The 22,838-nt window shown below is 41.5% G+C and overlaps 1 protein-coding gene across 4 annotated transcripts in view; it reads right to left on the bottom strand.

Annotated features, from left to right (window-relative positions):
• The window catches only part of erc1b (ELKS/RAB6-interacting/CAST family member 1b), a 220,111-nt gene that overhangs the window by 27,769 nt on the left and 169,504 nt on the right, over positions 1-22,838 (bottom strand). For 2 of the 4 annotated variants that reach the window (XM_082167062.1, XM_082167063.1), the window contains 2 exons: positions 8,697-8,795; positions 6,806-6,871 (listed from right to left, as the gene is read on the bottom strand). In XM_082167062.1, coding sequence (XP_082023188.1) covers positions 6,845-6,871; positions 8,697-8,795 — 126 coding nt within the window. In that variant the 3' untranslated portion in view covers positions 6,806-6,844. The remainder of the gene's footprint in view (positions 1-6,805; positions 6,872-8,696; positions 8,796-22,838) is intronic. The other 2 variants (XM_082167060.1, XM_082167061.1) reach the window with 1 other exon arrangement.

Below are 22,838 nucleotides of genomic sequence, written 5' to 3'. Positions count from 1 at the left end.
AAAGCTCCAGAACATCTACCCCACTGTGAGGGCAAGCCAGACGAGTTAATGACTTAAAGCCAGATCTGCACATAACAAGAGGGAGCTCAGAAAATCACGAACGGAAGATTTAAATCAACACTATAAACGTGTCACATTTAAGTTTAACCTTACGATGCACGGAAGACCTTTGACTTGAGTCTGTTTCTTTTAATGGCATCCTTCATCTGAGGTCTTAAAAAGCTTTCAGCTATTTGTATTATTTTAGTAGCTTGTTGTTTTGTTGCCAACTTTTCTACTTTGCCTGGATAGCCGAGCAACTGCCATTATGAGAAACGGGAATGTTAACAGATAACTTGCTCCAGGTATTATTATTGACTTGGAGCAGTTTTGTTGCACAAACAGCCCTAACTTTTAAGATAGCTCTCGTGTTGCTGTCAGTGCTCCACAAGAGGCCAAAAAGAGTTTTGAGAACAGCTGTGGATGGAGAGATCTAAGGAGAACCACATCCTGAGGTCAAAGTGTTTCCCCTGTGTAGCACTCAACACCAGAAGACTTACGCCGCTACGCATGTAAAGACAGGGGGCAGAGGAAACAGAGAGGCTGAGAATGGGGCTCTTGGTGGGTTCAAGGGTGCAGAGCTGGTAGAGATGGCTCTAACAGACAGAAATATATGAAATACACAATCCTCTGCTATCACACCTGGTCCTCAGAGACAGGAATAATTTAAGTGTGGAGGAAGTGTGTCAACAGCTCTGGTTCAAAGAGAAAATTACACACTTTCACATAGGCCCAGGCGCTACAAACAAAATCTTTCATCTTTGTAATGGTATATATCATAATTAATTAATTAAATTTGAATTCAATACAATTGTATTAATTTAATTTGTAATATATTAGAAAACATTATGTTTAGTATTTTTTTTAAATAGGTAAATGTTTTATACAAAATAGTTACTTTTTAAATATTACCTTGAACCATTACCTTATTGTCTACTTTAAATATAAAACACAAAAAAATTAAATACTTTTAAAAAACTGTGATGTATCAAAGCTAAATTGTTCACATTATAATATCAATTTTTTTTGTTACGAAAGAAATCACAGTATGGCATCTTCAGACTTTTTATATTTCTGTGGTTCACACATGCACTTGTGTCCTAGTTTGGTCTACACATATGCGTATTATGTTAACCTGTCACACCTCTTTTAAGTGTGAACCACACATGGCAGGCTTCCCTTTTTATTGACTGATAATAGAGGTAGTTCTAGGCCCTCGATTTTAGGCTTAATTGGAGAGCTAGGTAAACGGAAACAGACTGAACCAAGGGTTAGGTGGGGGAAGAGACAAAGAAGAAGAAGCAGCAGCAAAGGAGGAAGAAATACAAGGAGAGAGAGCAACGATGCAGTTTCCACGCGTCCGGTCTCCAGCGCTCATTCCGTCCACGGCTGGTTAAGTGCTAAATGAACTGAGAGATTTAAGGTGGTTGTTGGACAGCTTAGGCAGGGTGCAGAATCTGAGCCAGCTCTTTCCTATCAGCCTTAAATCAGACCAGCGGCGGCCGTAGGGGGGCCAGAGGGCTCAACCTGCTCCAGGCCCCCCATCCACAGCTCTGGAAAGCATTAAGGCCTATTGACATGCCGCAGGGAGTTTATTAGCAGTATGAAGCTAACATTTAGCTGGAGGAGATTAGGACGCAACATGTCTAAGCATCCCTAGTAAAAACAAGAACAATCTGGAAGTGAACACATCAACACGTTTCCAGTGATAAATCCCAGGGAAATATCGCATAACAAATACAGCACCAGTTCCAGATGCATTGTTTTTCCAGATGAGCATGGTTAACAATCTCCCTGCAATAACCATTTCTTTCAGTGTTTCACTGGAGCGGGAAATGCTCAGACAATTGCTTTATCAGTTAGAAGACACTCTAAAATCATGAGGATTTTCCACGGCTCACAGTCACAGACCATTAATAAATAATATTACGAGCACTTTCCCCTCCTAACCTGGAGAGGGGAGCCGATCGGCGCAACGCCCAGGGTAGGGCTTCCACGTCCGCCCGTTAACACATCCAGAAATGGCGCACTGGACCAGGGGGCCAAAACGTTCCAACCACATAATCCCCACCACAATGAGCCTCGAACTTTACTGTTTCAGCAGCTTGCGCAGAAATTGTGGCCATACTGGGTTCAGCAAGTTTGAGGAGGGAGGAGTCGTGCAATTATTTGTTTTGATAGGATTGTTCACAGTCATTTGGTAATTCTGAGGTCAACAACAGAAATCCATACTTTTTTCATCGCCAGAACTCACCAATTAATGACAGCCTAAAATCAATTTCAAAACTCTGAGGGGAGAACTGATGCAATGTTGGGGCAAAAACAAAAAAAAGTTTTTTCATCATTCAGCATTCATTAGAAATGCTGTGGTTCGATTGACATCTTTAGTCTATTTTCCCAGTTTACCCTCTGACATAGACCAGGCAAGCAGAACCCAGCAGGCCAGTACGTCCTTGGATTGCCTAGTTCCAAGAGGGAAACCAGAAACATGGATGCAGCATTAAAATGTATTTTTCTTGAGTGATGCATCCTGGGAGAGCAGGCCAAGACGTGTGGTTTGCTGAGGCCTTAAAAAGCAGGACAGTTAGGCAGTAAAGCAAGACTGGGCAAACAAAACTGCCCAAAAAAGCAAAGTTATGCCTGAGAGAGAGGGAGAAGAGAGGGAACATTAAGAACGAGGGAGAGAGGGCCAGAGAGTACATCAAAAGTGGCACCTTCATATCTTCAAAAAGGAGCAAAAGTTGCGCCACAAGGCAGACAGATTTCAAAATTCAGGACTATATATAGCTGGACTGGAAATCGTGAGAAGCTGAACATGTTGAGATAACTTCTGACATGACTAGTGAACTTAACCTCCCCAAACACGTACCATCTCAATCCGAGCCAGCTCAGAATTCCTCTCAGGAAAATACATATATTGACATACTCCGTGAAAAACAGAGGTGGCGGGGGAAGTCATCGCCTATCCGGTTGATGCTAAGCAGAGTCTCTCTCAGGATCCAACGGAGAACGTTCAGCCAAAAGCCTTGACAGAGGAGAGATTCAACACACTCCTATATGAGCTCTTATAGGTGAGCTCATCCTTCATGACATCATCTCAACACTTAGATGCTGCCATCTCAACACTCTTCCGATTGGCCGATTCAAATGTAGTCGCTGCAGAACTACAGCCATTCATCTCGTCTTCAAGGGCAGTCATCGGTCTCTCATCAAGCCGAGCGAGGGGCTCCGATTACAGGGTCAGATAAAACCCACCGCATACGTGCTGCTGGGACCAACTGGTAGAAATCTGTCGCACGCTTGATTGGCTAAGAGTCATTTCACTCTACTGGCCTCTCCAGAGGCTCTGTGAGCAACGACCATCCGTCAAACGACCTCTGACCCCTTGCAAGGAGCTAGGGTATGTTTCCAATGACACCCTATTTCCTCATTTCCTATGGCATGCTCTTACTCTGACAAACGGAGAAGTGATTCCACTCGGAGAGTGACTGATTGAGCCATTTGGGGTACAGTGACTCTCTTCTGTTCCAGGGATGTAGATCTCAGTTTCATGGTACAGGAAGTAGGGCAGCATGGTTCAGGGGCTCCGCAGAAACCCCAAGTTTGCGCTCTGCCAAGCGAAGTCCCCCAGACTGAGCGAGGGCCCCACCACTGTCTACCCTCCTGTCTGCACCAGGCGCATGGAGCCAGAGGCCAGTTTTATATTGAAATCATATGGAGGTGGGAAGGTTTCAACAACGACCCCCTGCAACTTCCCTCGCCGCCACATGTTTCCCATTTTAATCTAATTATAAATATTTGGACTGGAGTCAGTTGGAACTGACAGAAAGAAAAAAGTCAAGCTGGAATAAACAATGCAAGTACAAAAGGCAAATAAGAAAGCAAACATGCATTTTGGGTTCATATTAATGACTAAAACAGAACTGTTGAAATTTTCCTCCTCTGACCACGGAGCCATTTTTGAGCTGAAAGAAGAAAAAAAATCCAAGGCAGCAACAAGGTCTCTGTTCTCTCATTGAGGGGCGGGACCGTTTTAATAATGTGGGCAAATGGTGGGTGGTTGCGCTCATGGGTCGGGTTCATAAGAGGTTACACCTTAGTTGCTCCAGCGGGACGGGTACCCACTGACCCCTGGAATATGCGAGTGATTGCCAAACTCTGTTTCACAGTTTTCCATGGAATTGCACCGTCCAAATGGTTAGTAATGTCTAAGGTCGTCAAATAGAGGTGACAACAATGGAGTCTTCATTACTTTTCAGCTCTGCATGCTAACACCCGCTCTGGCATCATGTTGTACGCGAGTTGAAAACAACCTTTGTGACAAAAGAAAGAGGGAGTGATGTGAAAATTAGGGAGGAAGATGTACCCAGTGGGGAAAAAGTGGTGGATTGACCTGTTTTGGAAGAATGGAAACAACTGTTTGACAACTTTTTCGCTTATAAGGACATCTCCCATCAGGGTCTGGTCCTTCCAGTTGCACAGAAAATGAAATGATACAGTCAAGTTTGTGGTGGATATCACACTTTCCCAACTTTTTCAAAAGGAATTCAAACAAACAAGAGGACAATCAGATAAGAAGACAAGTTACCACATAGGGTTTGATGATCTGTCAGTCCTTCTGATATTTGAAGCTCAGCTCATCTTGACATTTACCTCAAGGCAGAGCTTACAAATATTCTGCTGCGTAACTGGAAGAGCTCTGAAAATTTCAAGCTCCCTCACTCGTGAGGGTTAATTTCCAGAACTCCAGAGCTCCGAAAAACCACACGCATCATCACACAATGACACTGGAATGATGGAAGAGGACAACAAAAGCAGACATGCATCAATTATCAACAAAAAACAGCCAGCCGCAGGAGAAAATGTGAACCCCTAAAGAACAACAACACAAAACAGAGTCAAGGGCCAGAGAGCATCTGTAAACACACCTAGCGATGCACCACACAGTCAGATTAAAATGGACTGCATTTCATCATAGCCGACAGCGATTTCAGGGTTGCGGTGGGTTATCGTGCCAAACGCTGAGCAATTAAATAGGCCTCGACCACCCACAATTCAACATGAAGGAGATCAGAGTCATGTTGAGATTATTACCCTCTAATCATGCACTTGTACGTACGACTGCTGTTCCCCCTGCCTTGCCCCGAGAACACGGTTCGGAGAACACGGCTGCCCTTTATGTGAGCCTTAATACATTCAGAGACCTGGGGGTCTTGATCTGCCCTGCTAAATGCCATTACACGTTTTACATGGTCATATGATACACAAAGAGCGACTTTAATGTTACGGTTACATGTAGGTTTGGCACAGTGGGTGTAGTGGACGATCTGAATTCTTCCTCAAAATGTTGGGCGAACAGCTTAGGGGTTCATATATTAAGAACTGCGAACGAAGCAAAAACATTAGCAAAAGGGGCCCATTAGTTGCCTGAAATAGGACACAGTGTATGTGGGCAGCTGTTCAGATTAAAAACCTCCCTTCACACTGCCGAGACACTCGGCTCACAGCTCACACAATTCCACTCTGTTCTCCAGCGCTCTGCTACGCCTAATTGCACTCGCAGTATATGCGCTTTAACGCATGCGACTGTTCATGCAATGGACATGTTATCTGCAGGCTGTATCGACAGGGAGCAACCTGCAAATTAATTACAGTCAAAACGCCACATGGCATTTAGCATCACCACGGGCATAGGGCAACGGCTCTGATGGGAGAGCGCGAACGGTTGCGCATATGTCCTATGGATTAAACATGTGCAGATCATATGTATTCTATGGTCTATCTGTTTCCTCAAAACCATCCATCAAAGCTGTCAGTGTGGAGGCAAATATGAGAATGTTGTTGTTTTTTTGGAGGGAAAAGACAGGAAAAGACCACAGTAGTCAAAAGGCAGACGGGTCGATTTGTTCCTTGGCTGTGTGTGTAAAATAATACAGGTGGAGGAAAGAATTCAACTGTCTGCGTGACAGAAATCCTGAATAGATGTTCGACAAGGGATGGGAAAGGATATGTCAGTTCAATAGCTGCTCAAGTCATTTATAAAAATCAATTTAAAGGGCTTAAACTACATTGATTTATTCATAAAAACACTATATAAAGCAGTGCTTCTTAGCTGGTTTTGTTTCAGAACTCAGATTTTATATTAGAAGTGGTGACCCGTTATAGGACCAAAACGGTTTATCATTCATAGCTAAAATGTCCTTAGAAATCAAACATTTAAATGCTATATATTACCATTAATTGCATTGGCCTGACAATTTGTAAATTTACCAACATAGCAACAGATGACAAATATGCAAATTTAGCAAAAACAACGGGCAGGTTTGTTCGGATTTGGTCCTGAACACCAAGAAAAATGCATTTATAATTGCATTTATAATTCATTTAATAATCAATACAATTTTTTTTTTTTTTATTCTGCAGTAATACATTTAAAAATAAAGCCCAGGAACAAATCAGAACAGACCTAGGCTGTGACCAATTTTTAGGTTGTGGCCAACAAGTTGAAAAAGACTGATTTAGAACTGTGTGGAAAAAAAATGCACAACACTTTTTGAGGTAAAAAAAATAATCATCAATATACACATCAAAATAAGGAAGACAAAAAAACGGACAATGAAATCACAAAACATGAAAACAATAAGAGAGGGAAGTAAGAAATGAAAGGATGAACTGGAAAGTGAAGAAAAAAAAGCACACTCAAAGACAGTTAACACATGATGAAATACAGAAGAAGAGCATCATTCCCCATTTATACATTTCTCACCCTTCTGAACAAAATGGCTGGGAGAGGGCACATGATTGGCTATGCCCAAATGCCCTCCTCATCGTCCTATTGGTGGAAAATGAGTGCAGGTTTAATCCAAGGCAGCATGGGATTAAAGAAAGAAGTTATTAGTGGGTGAGAGCAGGTCATGTATTGCACTGAAAATGCATGCCCTTTGTCAAACACTCAGTGAGGATCAGCACAGAGTCTACACTATTTTACATGTAGTGAAAACATGCTGAATGAATGTCATCTATAAGATTGAGACACCACTTTGCCATTAATTTCTCCATCTCTCAACAGAGGGTTAAGGGTGATTAGTTAGCCATTTAACTGAAGTGAAACAGAGCATTAAATGCAACTGGTCTCCTCCCCCCTCCCAAAAAAAGGTAGCTACGCTCCAACAGGAATTGAAACCGTAGCAGTATGAGCTCAAAATGAGTAACACACATGGCCTCTACCCCATCTGTCCTGGATGGCTGTGGAAAATACCTGCAATGAATGCTGTCTGAGGTCCCTGTCGGTCCCAGCTCTGTAGTCGGCATGTTTAGGTGATAACAGTGCGATCGGGGAGGTTTGGAATGGGCTCAGGTGTTGATGTGTGAGGGTGTTCTTATTTGAGTTGGAAATATGTAAGTGAGAAATGAAGATCACAGGAAAATGTGAGCTAAGTGTTTTCTTGGCAATTGGGAAAGACAATGAAAAGGGTTTGTAATGGGGGAGAGACCCTGGGATAGCTTTATAGCAAATGTCTGTGTGTGCGTGGGAGATTGAGTGTGTATATGTGTGTAGACGTAGTTCCAATTGGCTCCGACAGCACACACACACACACGGTTGGGAATACCGCGTTGTGTTGTGTTGTGTTTGTGATGAGGGCCTAGGCGGAGTGTTGTTGATTGATAGGTTTCTTTCAGCATGTGAATTAGGATGTAGCACTTGAACTAGATTACTTCAGGAGTCCATGGACAGGTATGACACACTGCGTTTAGCGCATCAAGTCATGTCATAACAACCAGTAGGATTTGTGCTTCCTGGGAGAGCTGGGACTGAAGAATGCAACAGGCTGTCCTTTCTCTTTGAATTTCACTCTCTATTCATCCTTTATCATGTCAATTCTTTCCTCTTTCTCTCCTTATGAACTAATTCCTGTTGGACAGCCATCCAGAGGAGAGAGGCTTAAGGCGAAAGGAATTCAACGTTTTAAAGCAACAAAGAACAAAGCCAGTTAAATCTTCCAGAATCATCCTGTGTGCCTGAACTCTTCCAAGAAAAACACTCAGGGATGTGTGTGCCCGCACATTCATGAATGAGAAAACGTGAGCTTTTTTTTTGGGTGACCCAATATGAAATAATACACAAATTGGAGCTGAGGATGCAGTGCCTTATTAAATATGAAATATGTAATTTCCTGTTGTTTTTGTTTGGTTATAATTGCCTTTTTATAAATCAGGATGGGGCCTTTAGGGAGAAATGAGATATCAGTGAGTGAGAGTGAGAGTGAGAGAGAGAGAGAGAGAGAGAGAGAGAGAGAGCGAGAGAGTGAGAGAGAGAGAGCGAGAGAGTGAGAGAGTGAGAGAGTGAGAGAGTGAGAGAGAGAGAGAGAGAGAGCGAGAGAGTGAGAGAGAGAGAGAGAGCGAGCGAGAGAGCGAGTGAGAGAGAGAGAGAGAGAGAGAGCGAGAGAGACACTTTGAGAAATACATATTTTTAACATTCTTAAAAATTGAAAATAATAATAATAATAAATTATTTAAACATATAATCAGAAACCCCAAGTATGATCAATAATAAAAGTGACACTTACCTTAGTAAACTTAATTTAAGTAGTAAAGGATAAAGAAAGAAAGTGGTTCTCTATGGTGCGCTCAAAAAATGAACGCTCTGAATGGCTCACCTGATCTGGAGAGGGTTTATGATTGGTCTGGTCAGATTTGGAGGCCTTGAGGTGGTCATCCTCGTAGTTATCAGCCATTAACTTCATGCGGTTCTGTGTCTGTAAAAGATAAAGCTCATTGTTAACTACTGCCAAAACACACACGTACATATTTTGAAATGAGCCCGTTCTGACTCTAAGCCTGGTAGTCTTGGGGCTTGAGTTATCAAATCTCCATCTCAGCTCATGCTGTTAAGAGTGGAAATTTTATCTGTATGAATTCAATTACAAGCATTATAAGAAGTGATTCTGATATTCCTTTTGATAGACAGAGTATTACTTCGAGCCCTACAGCGAGAGGGGGATCACAGAGTATTCACGCAAGTTTCAGCTGGAATGGATTTGAGTGAGGAGGAAAAAAGCGAGCAACGGAGATCTTTTAAACCCAGAGGAGAAGGGTGTGAAAAAGCAATAACAGAGACAGTGAGAGAAGATCCGAGATGTAGAGAATAGAGAACAAAACACCAGTTTCTCTCAAATATAAACACAGACGCACAGCATACTCACCTCCCTGCTTGATACAGGAGAGATTCAAGACTCAACTTGCTCAAACCAAGTACAGTTTTAACAAGCGCCCCAAGGTTTCCATGTCTGCTCACTTCTTAGATTAGAAATGCACAAATTTATTGGAGATGAGGCTGAGCGTACAGGCTCTGACACATTGAGCTGTGGAACTCATGTGGACGACATGAGTTTGAATCCTGCACGCAACATTAACAGAAAATGCCTTTAAAGTTTGCATTTCTCTCTTTTTCTTTACATTACAATTTACCAATTAAAAAGTTAGCCAATAATGGGATCATTTACCCTCTGCTGTAGCTTTGCAATTTCATTCGAACTTACGTATATTCAAATTCGGAGAGTTACACGTGGTTACGAGACATGCACCACCAACCAACTTCATCACTGATGTCAAACCTGGCATGACACATCTTCTCAAAACCGGATATATTTTATATTTGCGGACAGACGGCAAGATTTTCAGTCACTTTTTGGTCTCTTACTCCCACAAATCTATCAAACACATGGCTTCAAAACACTTGGAATTTAGCACGCAAGTTGTTTGGATCACTTTTAAACTGTGTGTATGGTAGTTTATTTTTTGGAAGTTGACATGGGTACAAAGCTCCAGTTCAGAGTCGTTTTTTAAAAAACTTTGCTATGCAGTTGCTAGGGTATTCAGAATGGTTTTTAACGCATTGCTATGTGGTTGGAATTGTCTAAATATTGCTCCCATTAAATGCAAAAGAGCAGCGTAAATATTTTTCAAATTTTCGCTTAAGTCTTACATTAGAAATAAACATTGGGAACAAAATGAGGGTATGTAAATTATGACAGAAATGAACTACACCCAAACTGAGTTGGGGTTAATGTAGTCGAATCTTATCGGCATCATCCCCAGTTTTTGTTAAATAAATCTATTGCAGAAATAAGGAAAAATGCACATGATTACTTTTGGCAAGCCGACCATCACAACTGTCTCCACCACCACACAGCAACGGGAATAAGCGATGAAATGTATCAATAAGACATTACATTCGAATGAGAGTGGACCCACACCCTGCCCTTCTGGATTCTTCAGCTTGTTTCCCGGCTGCTCCCTGACCAGAATGTGATGGTTGGGCTCCTTCTGTTTGGTTTTCTCACCCTCTTCCCTCCATCTCCCGCACCCCCAGTTTTTCTCTCCCATCCTCCTCCTCTGTTACAGTAATAAACATAACGTTAACCGACCACCGGGCAGCCTTGTGTGAACGTCTGGGTCAGAATTATGTCAATGCAAGTGACCTGGATGAGAAAAAGTGTCTTAAAGGGACAGTTCACCCAAAAATAAAAATGGTGTCATCATTTATTCCCCCTAATGTTGTTCCAAACCTGTATGACTTTATGTGGAACAAAAAAGAAGACATTTTTAAATAATGCCTGTTTTTTTGTCCATACAATTAAAGTCTAAGGGGTACAATAGCCGCGTTTCCACTGTCGGGCCAGGGCCGGGCCGTGCTAGTGCGTGCCAGGGCCAGTCGCGTTTCCACTGTCACTTCCGGGGCTTGATCGGGGCTTACTCGGGGCCAACGGCCAGGATTTCTGGCCCGTCGAATACCTTGGGCCAGAGCGGGCCAGCTCGGGCTAGAGGAGTGGTTACGAACAGAGGCGGAGTTCACCTGAGTCGGGAGACGGCAGCGCCGGATGATTCTGTCAGGATTAAAGACTTTTAAAATAATTTAACTCGCGTTCATGTTTGAATGCCTTGTGTTTGTGATGCAAAAGTCTATGCGCGCTAACCATTACCATAGTAAACATAGTAAACGCTTTTTATTTTATCTGTCAGTAGCCTACGTCTCGTCTCTTTATACCGGACTATCATAAAATAAACTTTTTTTTTCGGGAGCTTCCTCTGTTTCTCTGACGGAAAATATCTGTATGGGAGTCAAGAGAGTGCTAAAGCTCCTCAGGTCGTATTTTTGGTGGCATATATTTGTCGAAATTAGCATTCTTTCTAAATGTGATGTAAATATGTCCTGTAACTACCAGATAAACAGTAACAGACGCGACTGAAGTAGTAAGTGTGTCCTCTTTCTTTTGTGAAATAGACCTAACGGTAATTTATTTCTGAGTGACTAATGTGCAATTTTGACAAATTAATTCATTATGATCAATGTATCACTTTTTATTGTAAACCTGTGGTAAAACATCGATGCTTGGGTTTTAAATATTCAAGTAAACAACAAAAATGCCAGCAAACGGCAGCTTTTATCATGTTTGTTTTCAACGCTGTTTCCAGTGTTTTCTGATTAGTTTTCTGATAAAACTTCCATTTGTTGGTGAATGGGTTAGTGTGACGTTGTTCCAGAGAGGCGTGTTACGGGCGTGTTTTAGTGAAGCGCTGTGGAGCTTCTGACCCGACAGTGGAAACGCAGGCCCGGTGCTATTAGCCCGAGGCTATCAGCCCGGCACGGCCCGTTTAAAGCCCTGGCTCGCACTGGCCCGACATTATTTTGGACCCAATCGACTAAATAAATGGACAAAAAAAGTTATTTAAAAAACCTTCTTCTGTGCTCCTATAGGTTCGGAAACACGCAGTAAAAAGAAACCCACAAGGCACGATGTGTAGTAGTTCTTGTGTAGGCTCGACTCGTTCTATACCTGTTAACAAGCCACTTAGTCAGAGGTTAAATAAAAATGTTGAACAAACAACCTGAGCAGCTCTCAGACACTCTGTACTCAACAACCTCTCAGTTTTTCTCAGAAGGCAGCAGTCTACATGGAGGAGAAGGCCGGAGGCTGAGACGCTGAGAGGGGAAGCCATTATAGCCCCCCCCCCCCCCCCCCCCCCAAAAAAGCAACATTTTAGATCAACTGTCACTACCTCACGAGGAGGAAAATACCCCATTTGAGACAATTTGTTCCACATGCTCAGCGGGTTAGTGCGAAGGATTCGGGGCGAGGGTTCGGGAAGTCAGGCTTAAGCTCTCCGGCTTTTAGCATGTAAATCCTGGTACAGACCTACATACAAGCAAAGAAGTTACAGAGATAGAGAGGGAAATTATTCAGCCAATGTTGCTAACATTAGGCGTACACGGCTTTCCCAGCATGAACATGCATCGTTCATTTCCTCTCCTGAAAAAATCGGAAAAAAGAAACATGTACTAAAAAAATAAACATTAAAAACAAACATTTTGCCTTGAAGCTGTAAGATTTCAGGGGTTTGGGCCACAGAGCGCCTACAGATGACTATGGCCACTGGAGAGAGAAACTCATTTGCAAAGCAAAAGCGAGAACTAGAGAAAGGGGGAGGAGGTATTTGCTTATTTGCCGGCTCACGAGTGAAGTGGTTTTCGATACCGACCGAGTTTAGTGGGGCGCAGGGACTCATAAAATGTTTATTGAACTGCACTGGGGAAATCTTTGCTCATAGGTCTGTACAATCGAACAAGTGTGTGTATATGTGCACTTGGGCGCAATCTTGTTTCTGACATTGTGACTGATTCAAGTATAAAGGAACAGTTCACCTAAAACATTTACTCACCCTCATGGCATTCTAAACCTGTATGACTTTCTTTCTTCTGCAGAATGCAAAAGACGACATTTTGATGATTGTTTGCCCATACACAAAGTCATTGGGCTCCAAAACAACATTGGAGCACCGCCCCCATCCTCTTTTGTGTTACATAGAAAAAAGAAAGTCATGCAAGTTTGGAACAACTTGAGGGTGGTTATATTTTTTGTCCAACTATGCCATTAAATTTCAGCCTTTTTCTCAAACAAAGTTATTGAATTATTTCAGGAGACTTGTAATATGGTGAAAAGGACGTTTGAACAACTTTTGCGGTGCTGTTTTAAGCTTGAAAGCAGTGAGAAAATTCTTCAAAACATCTACTTTTGGGTTCCGCAGTAAGAAAAAAAGTGTATCATTTTTCATTCAGTCAAACTGAGGAACCTTCCCAGGGTTAATAAAATGATATATGAGGCAATACTGCAAATCTGCCATAATTTTCCTAAAAACATGCCAGAGTTATTTAAACATCACTATACAGAGTTCCCTCCACCTCCCCTTAAGGCTGACCCTCTCTAATTTACTAAGAATGAAAACACAGAGATGATTTTCAAAAACGTTCAAGCTCACATCTTTGTTTTGAAAACAGGTGAGGGGTGTTATACAGTTGCCACTCTCCAAGCGGAAGAGGCCCTCCGCCAGGAGATAAAACTCACTCCGGAGGGGAGAACTAGAGAGAAGAGACAAATTGCTACAAATGTCCATGTGTGGCCTTCGACCCTTGTCCATGATCTAGCCAATGACATCATGTACCCTACATTAGTAGGAACCACTAAACCTCCTGGATTTACTTTGGCAGAGCATCCAATCTTCACACAATCCGCAGACGTTCCTTCAAAAACACGGACAATGGAAGGCAAGGAGGGAGGAATCTCAGAGATGTCGAGGGGGTCCACAGGGAGGTGTTTGTGTATGTACGTGAGGAAAGAGGGAGGTGAGGGTGAGCGTTCATGGAAACCGGATCTCCTCAAAGGGCCAGAGGGGTTCTGAAGAGACGATCCCAGATGGCTACAGAACAGGGAGGCACACTCCTAACTTAACAGCTCATATGTAAGCCATAAAGCAAAGAAGAAAGAAAAGGTGGCCGGTGCTGGAAGAGAGGAGAGATGTGGGTATAGAAAGGGGATAGAGTTAGAGAGGTTGAATTGGAATGGAAGAGACTGGGCACGGGGCAGAAAGGGGAGGTTGGGAAGGAACATAAAATGGGAGAACGAAATGTTCAAGCTAGCAGGCTAACAAGCAGACGGATAAGCGAGACCCTGTTAAGAAGCCCTCCCTAATTGTAGGAGCCCCTTACATCCATGTGTAATAAAATTTACCATGAAACCAGATCCCTGTCTGAGTGGCTTATGGCAAAGGAACGCTTTTGTGTATGTGTGTGTGTTCGGGGTTCAGGAATCCAGCACTTGGGGCTCTGCATCTCTGCTTTCCCCCTTGTTCCAAGACCTCACTTTCCTCAAAATTCCTTCAGCTACAGGCAATGATATGGACTTGATAAAGTTGAGCGGATGGGGGACGCACACTGAGCCCCATTGCTTGAGCGCGCTGCACGGTTTACAAAACTGCTCAAGTTACTGCCACCAGAACAAAACATCTAAAAGCACAAAGCTGGAATGCTTCTAAGTGCCACACTTTCCTGTACTTTCTACTTCCCTTATCCGTCTTAGCATTTCCATCTTTTTTTTCACTACATACCTTGATTGCTTGTTTGGATTCTCTCTCTCTCTCTCTCTCTCTCTCTGTCTGTCTTTCTCTCTCTCTCTCTCTCTCTCTCTCGTTCTCTCTCTCTCTCTCTCTCTCGTTCTCTCTCTCTCTCCTCTTATGATAATTGTCAGGAATGCTGACCTCAATTCTTTGGTTTCCGTCCCAACTGGAGAACTCATTTGCTCACTTAATCTAATCATTTTCACAATTATTCTACTTCTCCGCCATTATCATTTCTCTCACCCCTTTCCACCCCCCATCCCCATCCATTACGACTCAAAAATGCTGATGAGCTGCCAAAAAAGGGAGAAAAATTGAACACAAAAAAAACGCTGTCTCACGATTCTCAGTCATCGCTCTGGATTCAGTGAGATATCAAAGGCCTTTTTGTCAAGCTCATAATTGGGGTCACGGAAGTGAAACGACATAACGAGAACCTTTCCTACACCTCCAGAGTGAAGTGACTCCTCCACGGCACCCCGTGACCTCTGGAGTTCACGACCTCAATCTATTTCCTCTCCATGCCTTGCCATATTTAGCTTTATTTTAAGACATAAAAATGCATTATATTGTGTGTTCACAGCACCAAAAAAAAAAAAAAAAAAAAAAGCCAAAACGCCCAGATATACGACATCTCCATGTTAAAGGTAATTCTTAGTTGAAAATGAAAAGTTTCACACATCAAGGTTTCCTTGGAATGGAAAGCAGTAGCTTAAACACATAGACAGCTCAGTGGGAAGAGCAGGAGACTTCATCGGAGAGTCCAGGGTTTTCAATTGCTCACATTTCAAGTGTCACATAATGCAATTACAATAATTACATAATGACTGTATTTAAAAGATTGTGTAATAATTGGGGCAGTGTTTAGTACTTCAAATCATGTTTCGTCTTTTGAACAAACGATTCCTAAACTTATTACACTGAGTTATGATTGTAATAAACTGATTAAAGCATAAAAACTGTGTACAGGGAGTGATCATGAGGAAACTAGCAAAGGAAAAGGACAACTGAATATGCATGCTAGCACCAGTGAATGATCAAGTAGATATCATGAATTGCGTCTAAAAACAAAACAAAAAAAAGCTGCATTGAGGTAAATAAATAAATACTATTTTAATGTCCAATATATTCCTTATTTTTGTCTTGTGATTTTGGTGTGAAATATGACAAAGATATGTCCACCGTGAGATTAAACTACTGTAGATTGACATACAGGCATGAATGGTGATCTTTTACTTTGCAAGTAAACCAAAGTGTGTGTGTATTCAACATAAACTCTGGAAAAGTAATGTTTTATTAAAGCCCCTCTGTTAACAATAGGAGTTCTAGCTCCTTTGTTTTCTCCAGGTCACCTCTAAATGGGTTTTAACTCAGGTGTGTAAGAGACCACACACACACACACACACACACACACACACACACACACACACACACACACACACACACACACACACACACACACACACACACACACACACACACACACACACACACACACACACACACACACACACACACACACACACACACACACACACCTGGTAATGTAAAAAATATGTTTTCCACAGGTACACCAAACCTCTTTCCACCTTAGTGTTCAGATTGTTGTACAGCGAGTATATTTTTGACAACAAGCATGTCAAATGAAGTTGAAGTCAAACTCACATTTCCCACACAAGCATCACAGGTCTATGTGTTAAAACCCCTGCAATTAACACTAGGAAATGATTTCCAATAATCTGCATGCCAGTAATGCCTATCCACGAGTTTCCTGTCAAAAAAAAAAAAACTGGAACTGAAACTGGAATCCTATTTCCATGTACAAATGTTCCACCTTCTACAAACAAACACCACAAACCAGGTAGAAATAACACACATTAAAACACATTAGTAGTAAAATGATTATGTATAATAAGGAAGACTCCATTTGAAATTGTAGCGTGATCAATAGCAAAAGTAAATGAGTAAATATAAAAAAAAATGCATCGACTTTTATTTTGACTTTTTTTTTTTACATTACTTTCACTACTACTGTCTAATATTTATAGTGGTTACATCTATCATCTCGTAAATAAAACAACTAAATTATCTTCCACTACAAACAAAGGAAAATTCCAATAAAAGGAGGGATATTTACAGGATAATGCACTAATATAATGGTTCCACTGTTAACTTCTGAACCTTACTTTGGTTTTGGGCACTTTGATGTTTGATGTTGCTGCCCTTTAGCCCTCTGAACAATGAACAACAGAATAATGTGTTTTAGAACGAAAAGTAAGTCACAAATAGTCAAGAAGAAAGAGTTTAGTGCTCTGTCATGGTCTTTTTTCAAACCATTAAAAGTAATTACTAAGTCTCAGAAGTCGCTAAAGAGGCCAAGACATCAAAAGCAAAGATAACACAAAAATACAGTCCCAGATCCCTGCATGAATAACAGTCTCTGAGATAAGCTCCTTGGACAAGCATGACAGAAAGGATTCTACATGATTGTGAGCGGTAGTGCTTCCAGTTTCAGAGGCCTGGGATTAAAATCGAACAGAGCCGATAACTGGGAATTGGGAGGAAACAGAATGATCTCTCTGTTCTGGGCGCCCAGAGGGAAGCAAATAGACTTCTTTGCTGAGTTAGAATTAGAAAGCTGGTGTTAGCCACAGAAAGAACAGCACTTTCTCTCTCTCATGCCATATATACAGTAGTAAGACGGGAAGTATGGAAAACGTACAAATAAGACATTTGAATATCAAAATATTTGAAGAAAACGAGTGGTTGTGGAGGACCAGGATGCTTAATATGGTGGCAAATGTCAATTGCCCTATTTACTGTAAAACACGAATTAACTGAAAAAGCATGAACACATATTTTGTATTGTTGTCAAATTACATGTGAACCAAAGTTTTTAAACCTGATGGCTAAAAAAGTAAAAGTAGCAGCACATCTATTCTCACAAGCTGCATGAGTTGAGTTATCATTCGTGTCTGTGGCACAAACATGCAGGATATGCCTAATAACCATAGTTTAATACTTAGGGTTAGGGATTGGGTTTAATCAATAACTGTGAGCAATAGTAATAGTGATGCTTGGCTAAGCAAATACCACTAATCACACCAGAAAAACAATGAGTACAGCTTTAGAAATCATCAAGATTTTATCAAAACGATTATGTGTAACTGGCTAGGAACTGAGGTAAGAGGAGAATAATCCCGGGTCGTCATTTTGACAGGACGGAAGAGCCAGAAAAAGGAAAAAAAGGCAAAGAGAGGACCGTCTCCAACCCTCATTAGAGGAACGGAACAGGAACTAGTAAAACAGCACTTTCTGTGCAGTAGAAAAGCAAAGCGTTACCAACTACCATTAGCGACGTTAAGGCAAAACCCTGTAATAATAAAGCTCCCAAAAGTCTTCACAGCTTGCCAAAGGGGCACAGAAATGTTCTAAAAAAAATTCATTTGTCTGACCGAATAATAACAACATCGTAAAACGTTCTCCACAATCGGAGATGCAGTGGAAAATCTCCATTTCCTCTCCTCCACAACGTCACACGTTGGACGAGCTGGACACCCACAGGCCTTATTCAAACAGCCATTTAGCGGCTTGTGTTTTGAGGTCTCGTGTTCCGAAAACACAGCGACTCTTTTTTCCTAAACGAGCAGCGAGAGTTGCATCAGATCCAAGACAAATCCAGCGCGGATGGGCCCGTGAGCCACGACCTCCATTCGCACGGCCCCCTCGGCACGAGATCTCCAAGGTCTGCAAGACCTTCAGCCAAACAAGATCATGCAATGAATCGAACGCTTGTTGATGTTGTTGTTGTTTGTGTGCTTTTTTTCTGGATTTCTTGCCCCTGTTATTGGCTGCAGGACGCTCTAATTTAAGCTCTGTGATCACTTTGTCCGCAGAAGGGACGTGAGGCGCCTAGAGCTCAGCCTTTGCAACAAAACACCAGTGTTTTGAACCCAATAAAGGTACGTTTTCAATCACAGACGGCAGCCTCGAGCTGGCAACACATGCACACAGTGGCCTTGGCCACGATTTGCCGCTTTTGCATTTTAAGTTTATTCGTGGGTAGCTCCAAGACAAAACGATTTTATTTTGTGCCCAAAACCACGGCTCTGCTGAGAACAGCAGGCCCGGAGCCCTTTACTGAATTGGCATCTCGGCCCATCCCGATGCCCGTCATCGCCCGAAGCCATGCGAGGACAGCGACTCTGGCGGGGCCTCGTGGAGGCACTGTAGCAGGTAATGGGAGAAATACGTATCGACCCAAATCTGCAGTTTGCGAGGGGATGGAATTACCAACGCCATTCCAGGACTTGTGGGAAATAACACTAACACTCAATCTGCGGTTACAGAACTGCAACCAGACTTTTTAACACCGTCCCAGAGGACCAGCAAACTGTAATTGGTCTGAATCACTTCGGGTCATCTCCTTAAGAAGCGGATGGGGTTAGTCATGAGATACATTGGTTACAAACGAACAAAAGACCAAAACTGCAACTCTAGTCCTTGGAAAGCACAAAAGAGTAATGAAGCTCACCGAAATTGTCAGGATAAATATCACTTCCCCATGTAGGTCTTGATTTTCTAACATGGACGCGCTTAAACGCCCGGGCAGACTGGGCTCGGGAGGTCTACGGAGGGAACGGGTGAGTCGGACACTTTGGCACGTCTTCCATCTCTGAAGAGGGACTAAAATACACATTCACTTGATCAACGTCATCTCTCTCTCTCTCTGAAAGAGGCACCATGTCAGCTCAGCCACACTTCATTACACACACACTCGATATCCTCATCTCCAAAGAGGAGGAGAGCAGGGTCGCCGCAAACTCACACACACACAACACACGGGCCACTTACAATGAGAGTGCATTGATGACTCAAACCCTAACCTGCGTCTACAAGCAGGGATGTCAGAAGTATTAGAAGTCAACACTAAAAATATTTTTTTATCGTGCATCAAATGCTCACATGTGTACACACGTGAATCAAATGCACTTCTCAGTCAAAATCTTGATTAGATATTAATATAAACAGTCAACTGCAACCCTGTATGGTACGCATTATTTTCCCATCTGATTTTTTTACATTCTCGCTGTTTTCATTTGGAACAGCTAACTTGACTTTCCATAAAACATAAAAAAAAATACAAACCATAAATGTGTTATTTATGCATAAAAACAAATATCATGGTAGATCAAAATAAATAAATATCTTAATATAATTAAATGGCACTGTCATGGTTTTCTTTACGCCTGTTAACTAAAGCTGATAAGCGAACAACATTTAAATAACTTATCAAATATATCACGAGGCAGAAGACATGTCTTTTCAAACTCGTCTTTACTTTAAGGGCTAGTCCAGAAAAGGAGTCTTGAAGTCATGTGACTTAAAAACAACATATATCATTGGCTACTTTAAAGACCATCCTTCTCTTTCTAAAAATACATTATACTGTTGTTTTTTCTTTAAGGTAGGAAAGGGAAAGTATGCAACCATATGGATACACCACACCACACAGGATTAAATTACGGGAGTGTGTTCAGAAGCATATTACTTTTTGCTTGGGCACCAAAACTGATATCAAGAATCATGCAATTTACTATATTGCAATCGACTACTGACTACTTAACATAGTCCAGTCTTTCCATAACACTCACGCTGACATGAGAAACCCCAAATACATGCTCGCACACATGCATGTCTGCTGACATACAGTTAACTGGGGAAAAGACAGGAAGTCTCTGCTGAGATCCATCAGGAGTCTGAGAATTATGATGGAGGAGGGCTTGGGTTTGGAGGCGGTGACCACACTAACCATTCTACACCTTTCCACAGCACACAGAGAGCTCACTGTGAACGCGGGGAAACTCTCGCAGCCGCTGAGGTGTCGTAAAGATTTCAAATATGAGCAGCGAGATGATTAATGGTCTGAATCATGCTCCACGATAATGGCGTGGATTAATGCAGCCTCTTCAGACCGTGCAGGGGCAAGGAAGATAAATTTTATTACTTATCAAATATTTGTTGGACGCCTCGTGCAGGTGGGAGTGTTTTCTGCCGGTTCAGAGCCAACACTGCTTTTAGAGAGGCGAGGCTGGGTGTGGGGAGCTCAGATGATCTGCGCTGGAGGCTTTGGTCGCCCTCCCACACCGGCTGCTGTTCTTGTACTAATAACATGCGATATTTCAGCAGAATATGTATACTGTGCACAGTATGCAAATGTCCTGTATAAATGGTCTACTAATAAATTTGCTGCAACACTGTGCACAACATGATGTGCTTGACCTGATCTCCAATTTCTACTATGATGAATGAACAAAGTATTATCAGCTGCAATTTTTAACATCTCTTTCTTCACTCATAATTTGATTGGACTTTCAAATGTGAAGACATTTTTATACAAAACTGGATTACATCCTTTTTATCTCCAATATGATAACTGGATGCATGCAACTTGCTGTATTTGTGCAATGTTATGAGATCATGTGACAATGATGTAGCATGCATACTACTGTTTTAAATGTTTATTGCTGCAAAATGCACCATCTTATATAACCTACACAAAATAGGCGCTACATATATGAATATGGCTGAATATGGCTATGGTGCGTAGGTGGGATGCAGAATTTTGTATCCGGCAATATTTATTCACCCCTTTCTCTCTCATATATATAATATATATATATATATATATATATATATATGAGCTTTCACAAGATTAAAATGGCTTAATCTAATGAATTACACAATGTGGTGATTAATTAATATAATTCATTTCAAATTAAATGCTCATACAATTTGGAAGAGAAATTACCCCCAAAAGATCATTTAAAAGTCATTATTGTGTTAAATCCGAAAAGCATAAAAAAAGAAGTTTTAGAAAGATTTTTTTTTTATTATTCAACAATTTTATTCAATGCCATGAGGGTGAGAAATTTATGACAGAATTTAAATTTTTGGGTGAACTATACCTTTAATCTTTATTTTTTTTATCAATATGACAATTTTTTATGTTTTTTTTTTTATACAAATAAGAAACTAAAACTGCCCGTAGGTGGCGGTAAATGTCAGATTTAAATGAGTAAGTCATTGAGTCATTCATTTGATTCGTTCAGGAATGAAGTAAATGGCTCTCTTTATGAATGGGCTATTGAATCATTGGTTCACCGGAATGATTTGCTCAAAACACGGATTCATTCAGAAACAAAACACTGCTCTGGCTCAACAGGTAATATTTTCGTTGGCAAAATTGAACGCAGACACAATATTGTCTCTGAAATATAACGCAACATTAACTTCTAATTTATTCACATTTGCGCCATTCGGAACAAAATCAGCACTCATGTGATATTGCTTAAATAAATCATATGATATAAATAAGCAAGACTCATACAGCGGCATTTTTGCCCCAATATCCTGAATTTTAGGGCATTCTAAACTGCATTGGGCTCCATCACGCAGTGAGTTTTTGCCCTGCTTCATGGTCATCAACAAACAACTGAATGAAATGCAAGATGAAAAACAGAGCAATTCCAAGAGTGTCCTCACACCATCGGTGCTCGGGCCCTAACCACGTAGGCCTCAGGGTAATCTTAACATTATTTTTTCCCATAAATAATTAATTAAATTAACGTTAAAGCGACAGCCCTAGTATATATACATATAGATACTTATACACACACAAAAAGCTTTCTTTCCTTCATATTTCAGAAAGCATTTGAGTAAACAAAATTCAGGATATGTCATCAACATTCCTGGTCTGTTTTCCTATAATAGCAGGAAAATTGCACATGTGTAGTAAAGAACAAGCAGTCTGACTGCAGTTCTGATCTCTCCAGTTTAAACCACTCTCCCTCCACAGCTAATTGTGACATCAATGAACCATGTGATGGCAGCGGGGAGCAGTTCCCACTCTGCCGTTTAATCTGCGGGCTGCAAATTTGCACAGGATCATTTTTAAAAACCAACTCCTGTGCTCAACAGCGACACGCCGTTCCACTCTCTCAAGCCTGCTAATAAAACTTGGACAGCACATCAGAGCTGGGCGCGATGTCACGACGCGCAAAGGAGATTTATGGATGAGGAAGATGCGATGGAGAGAACATTTCACTACACCGGCGCTTCAAAAGACACTCAACAGGCATCAGCCCTATTTTTACACTGTCATCATCACGCAGGCTGACAGACACACAGACGGAGACCAGAGAAGAAAAAGAACAAAACGAAAAGGAAAAAGAACAAAGAGAGTTCATTTTCCTCTGAAATACATATATCATGAAGAGTGATGTATCCCAAAACAAAAACAGATACAGGATGTCGTCTTTCGCCTCTCTCTTTGTTATTACCATCTT

The sequence above is a fragment of the Leuciscus leuciscus genome (genome assembly GCF_965113295.1).
Source record: "Leuciscus leuciscus genome assembly, chromosome: 4".
Taxonomy (NCBI): Eukaryota; Metazoa; Chordata; class Actinopteri; order Cypriniformes; family Leuciscidae; genus Leuciscus; species Leuciscus leuciscus.
Note: the sequence above shows the minus strand (reverse complement) of the source record. Positions and strands in the feature narration are given on the sequence as shown.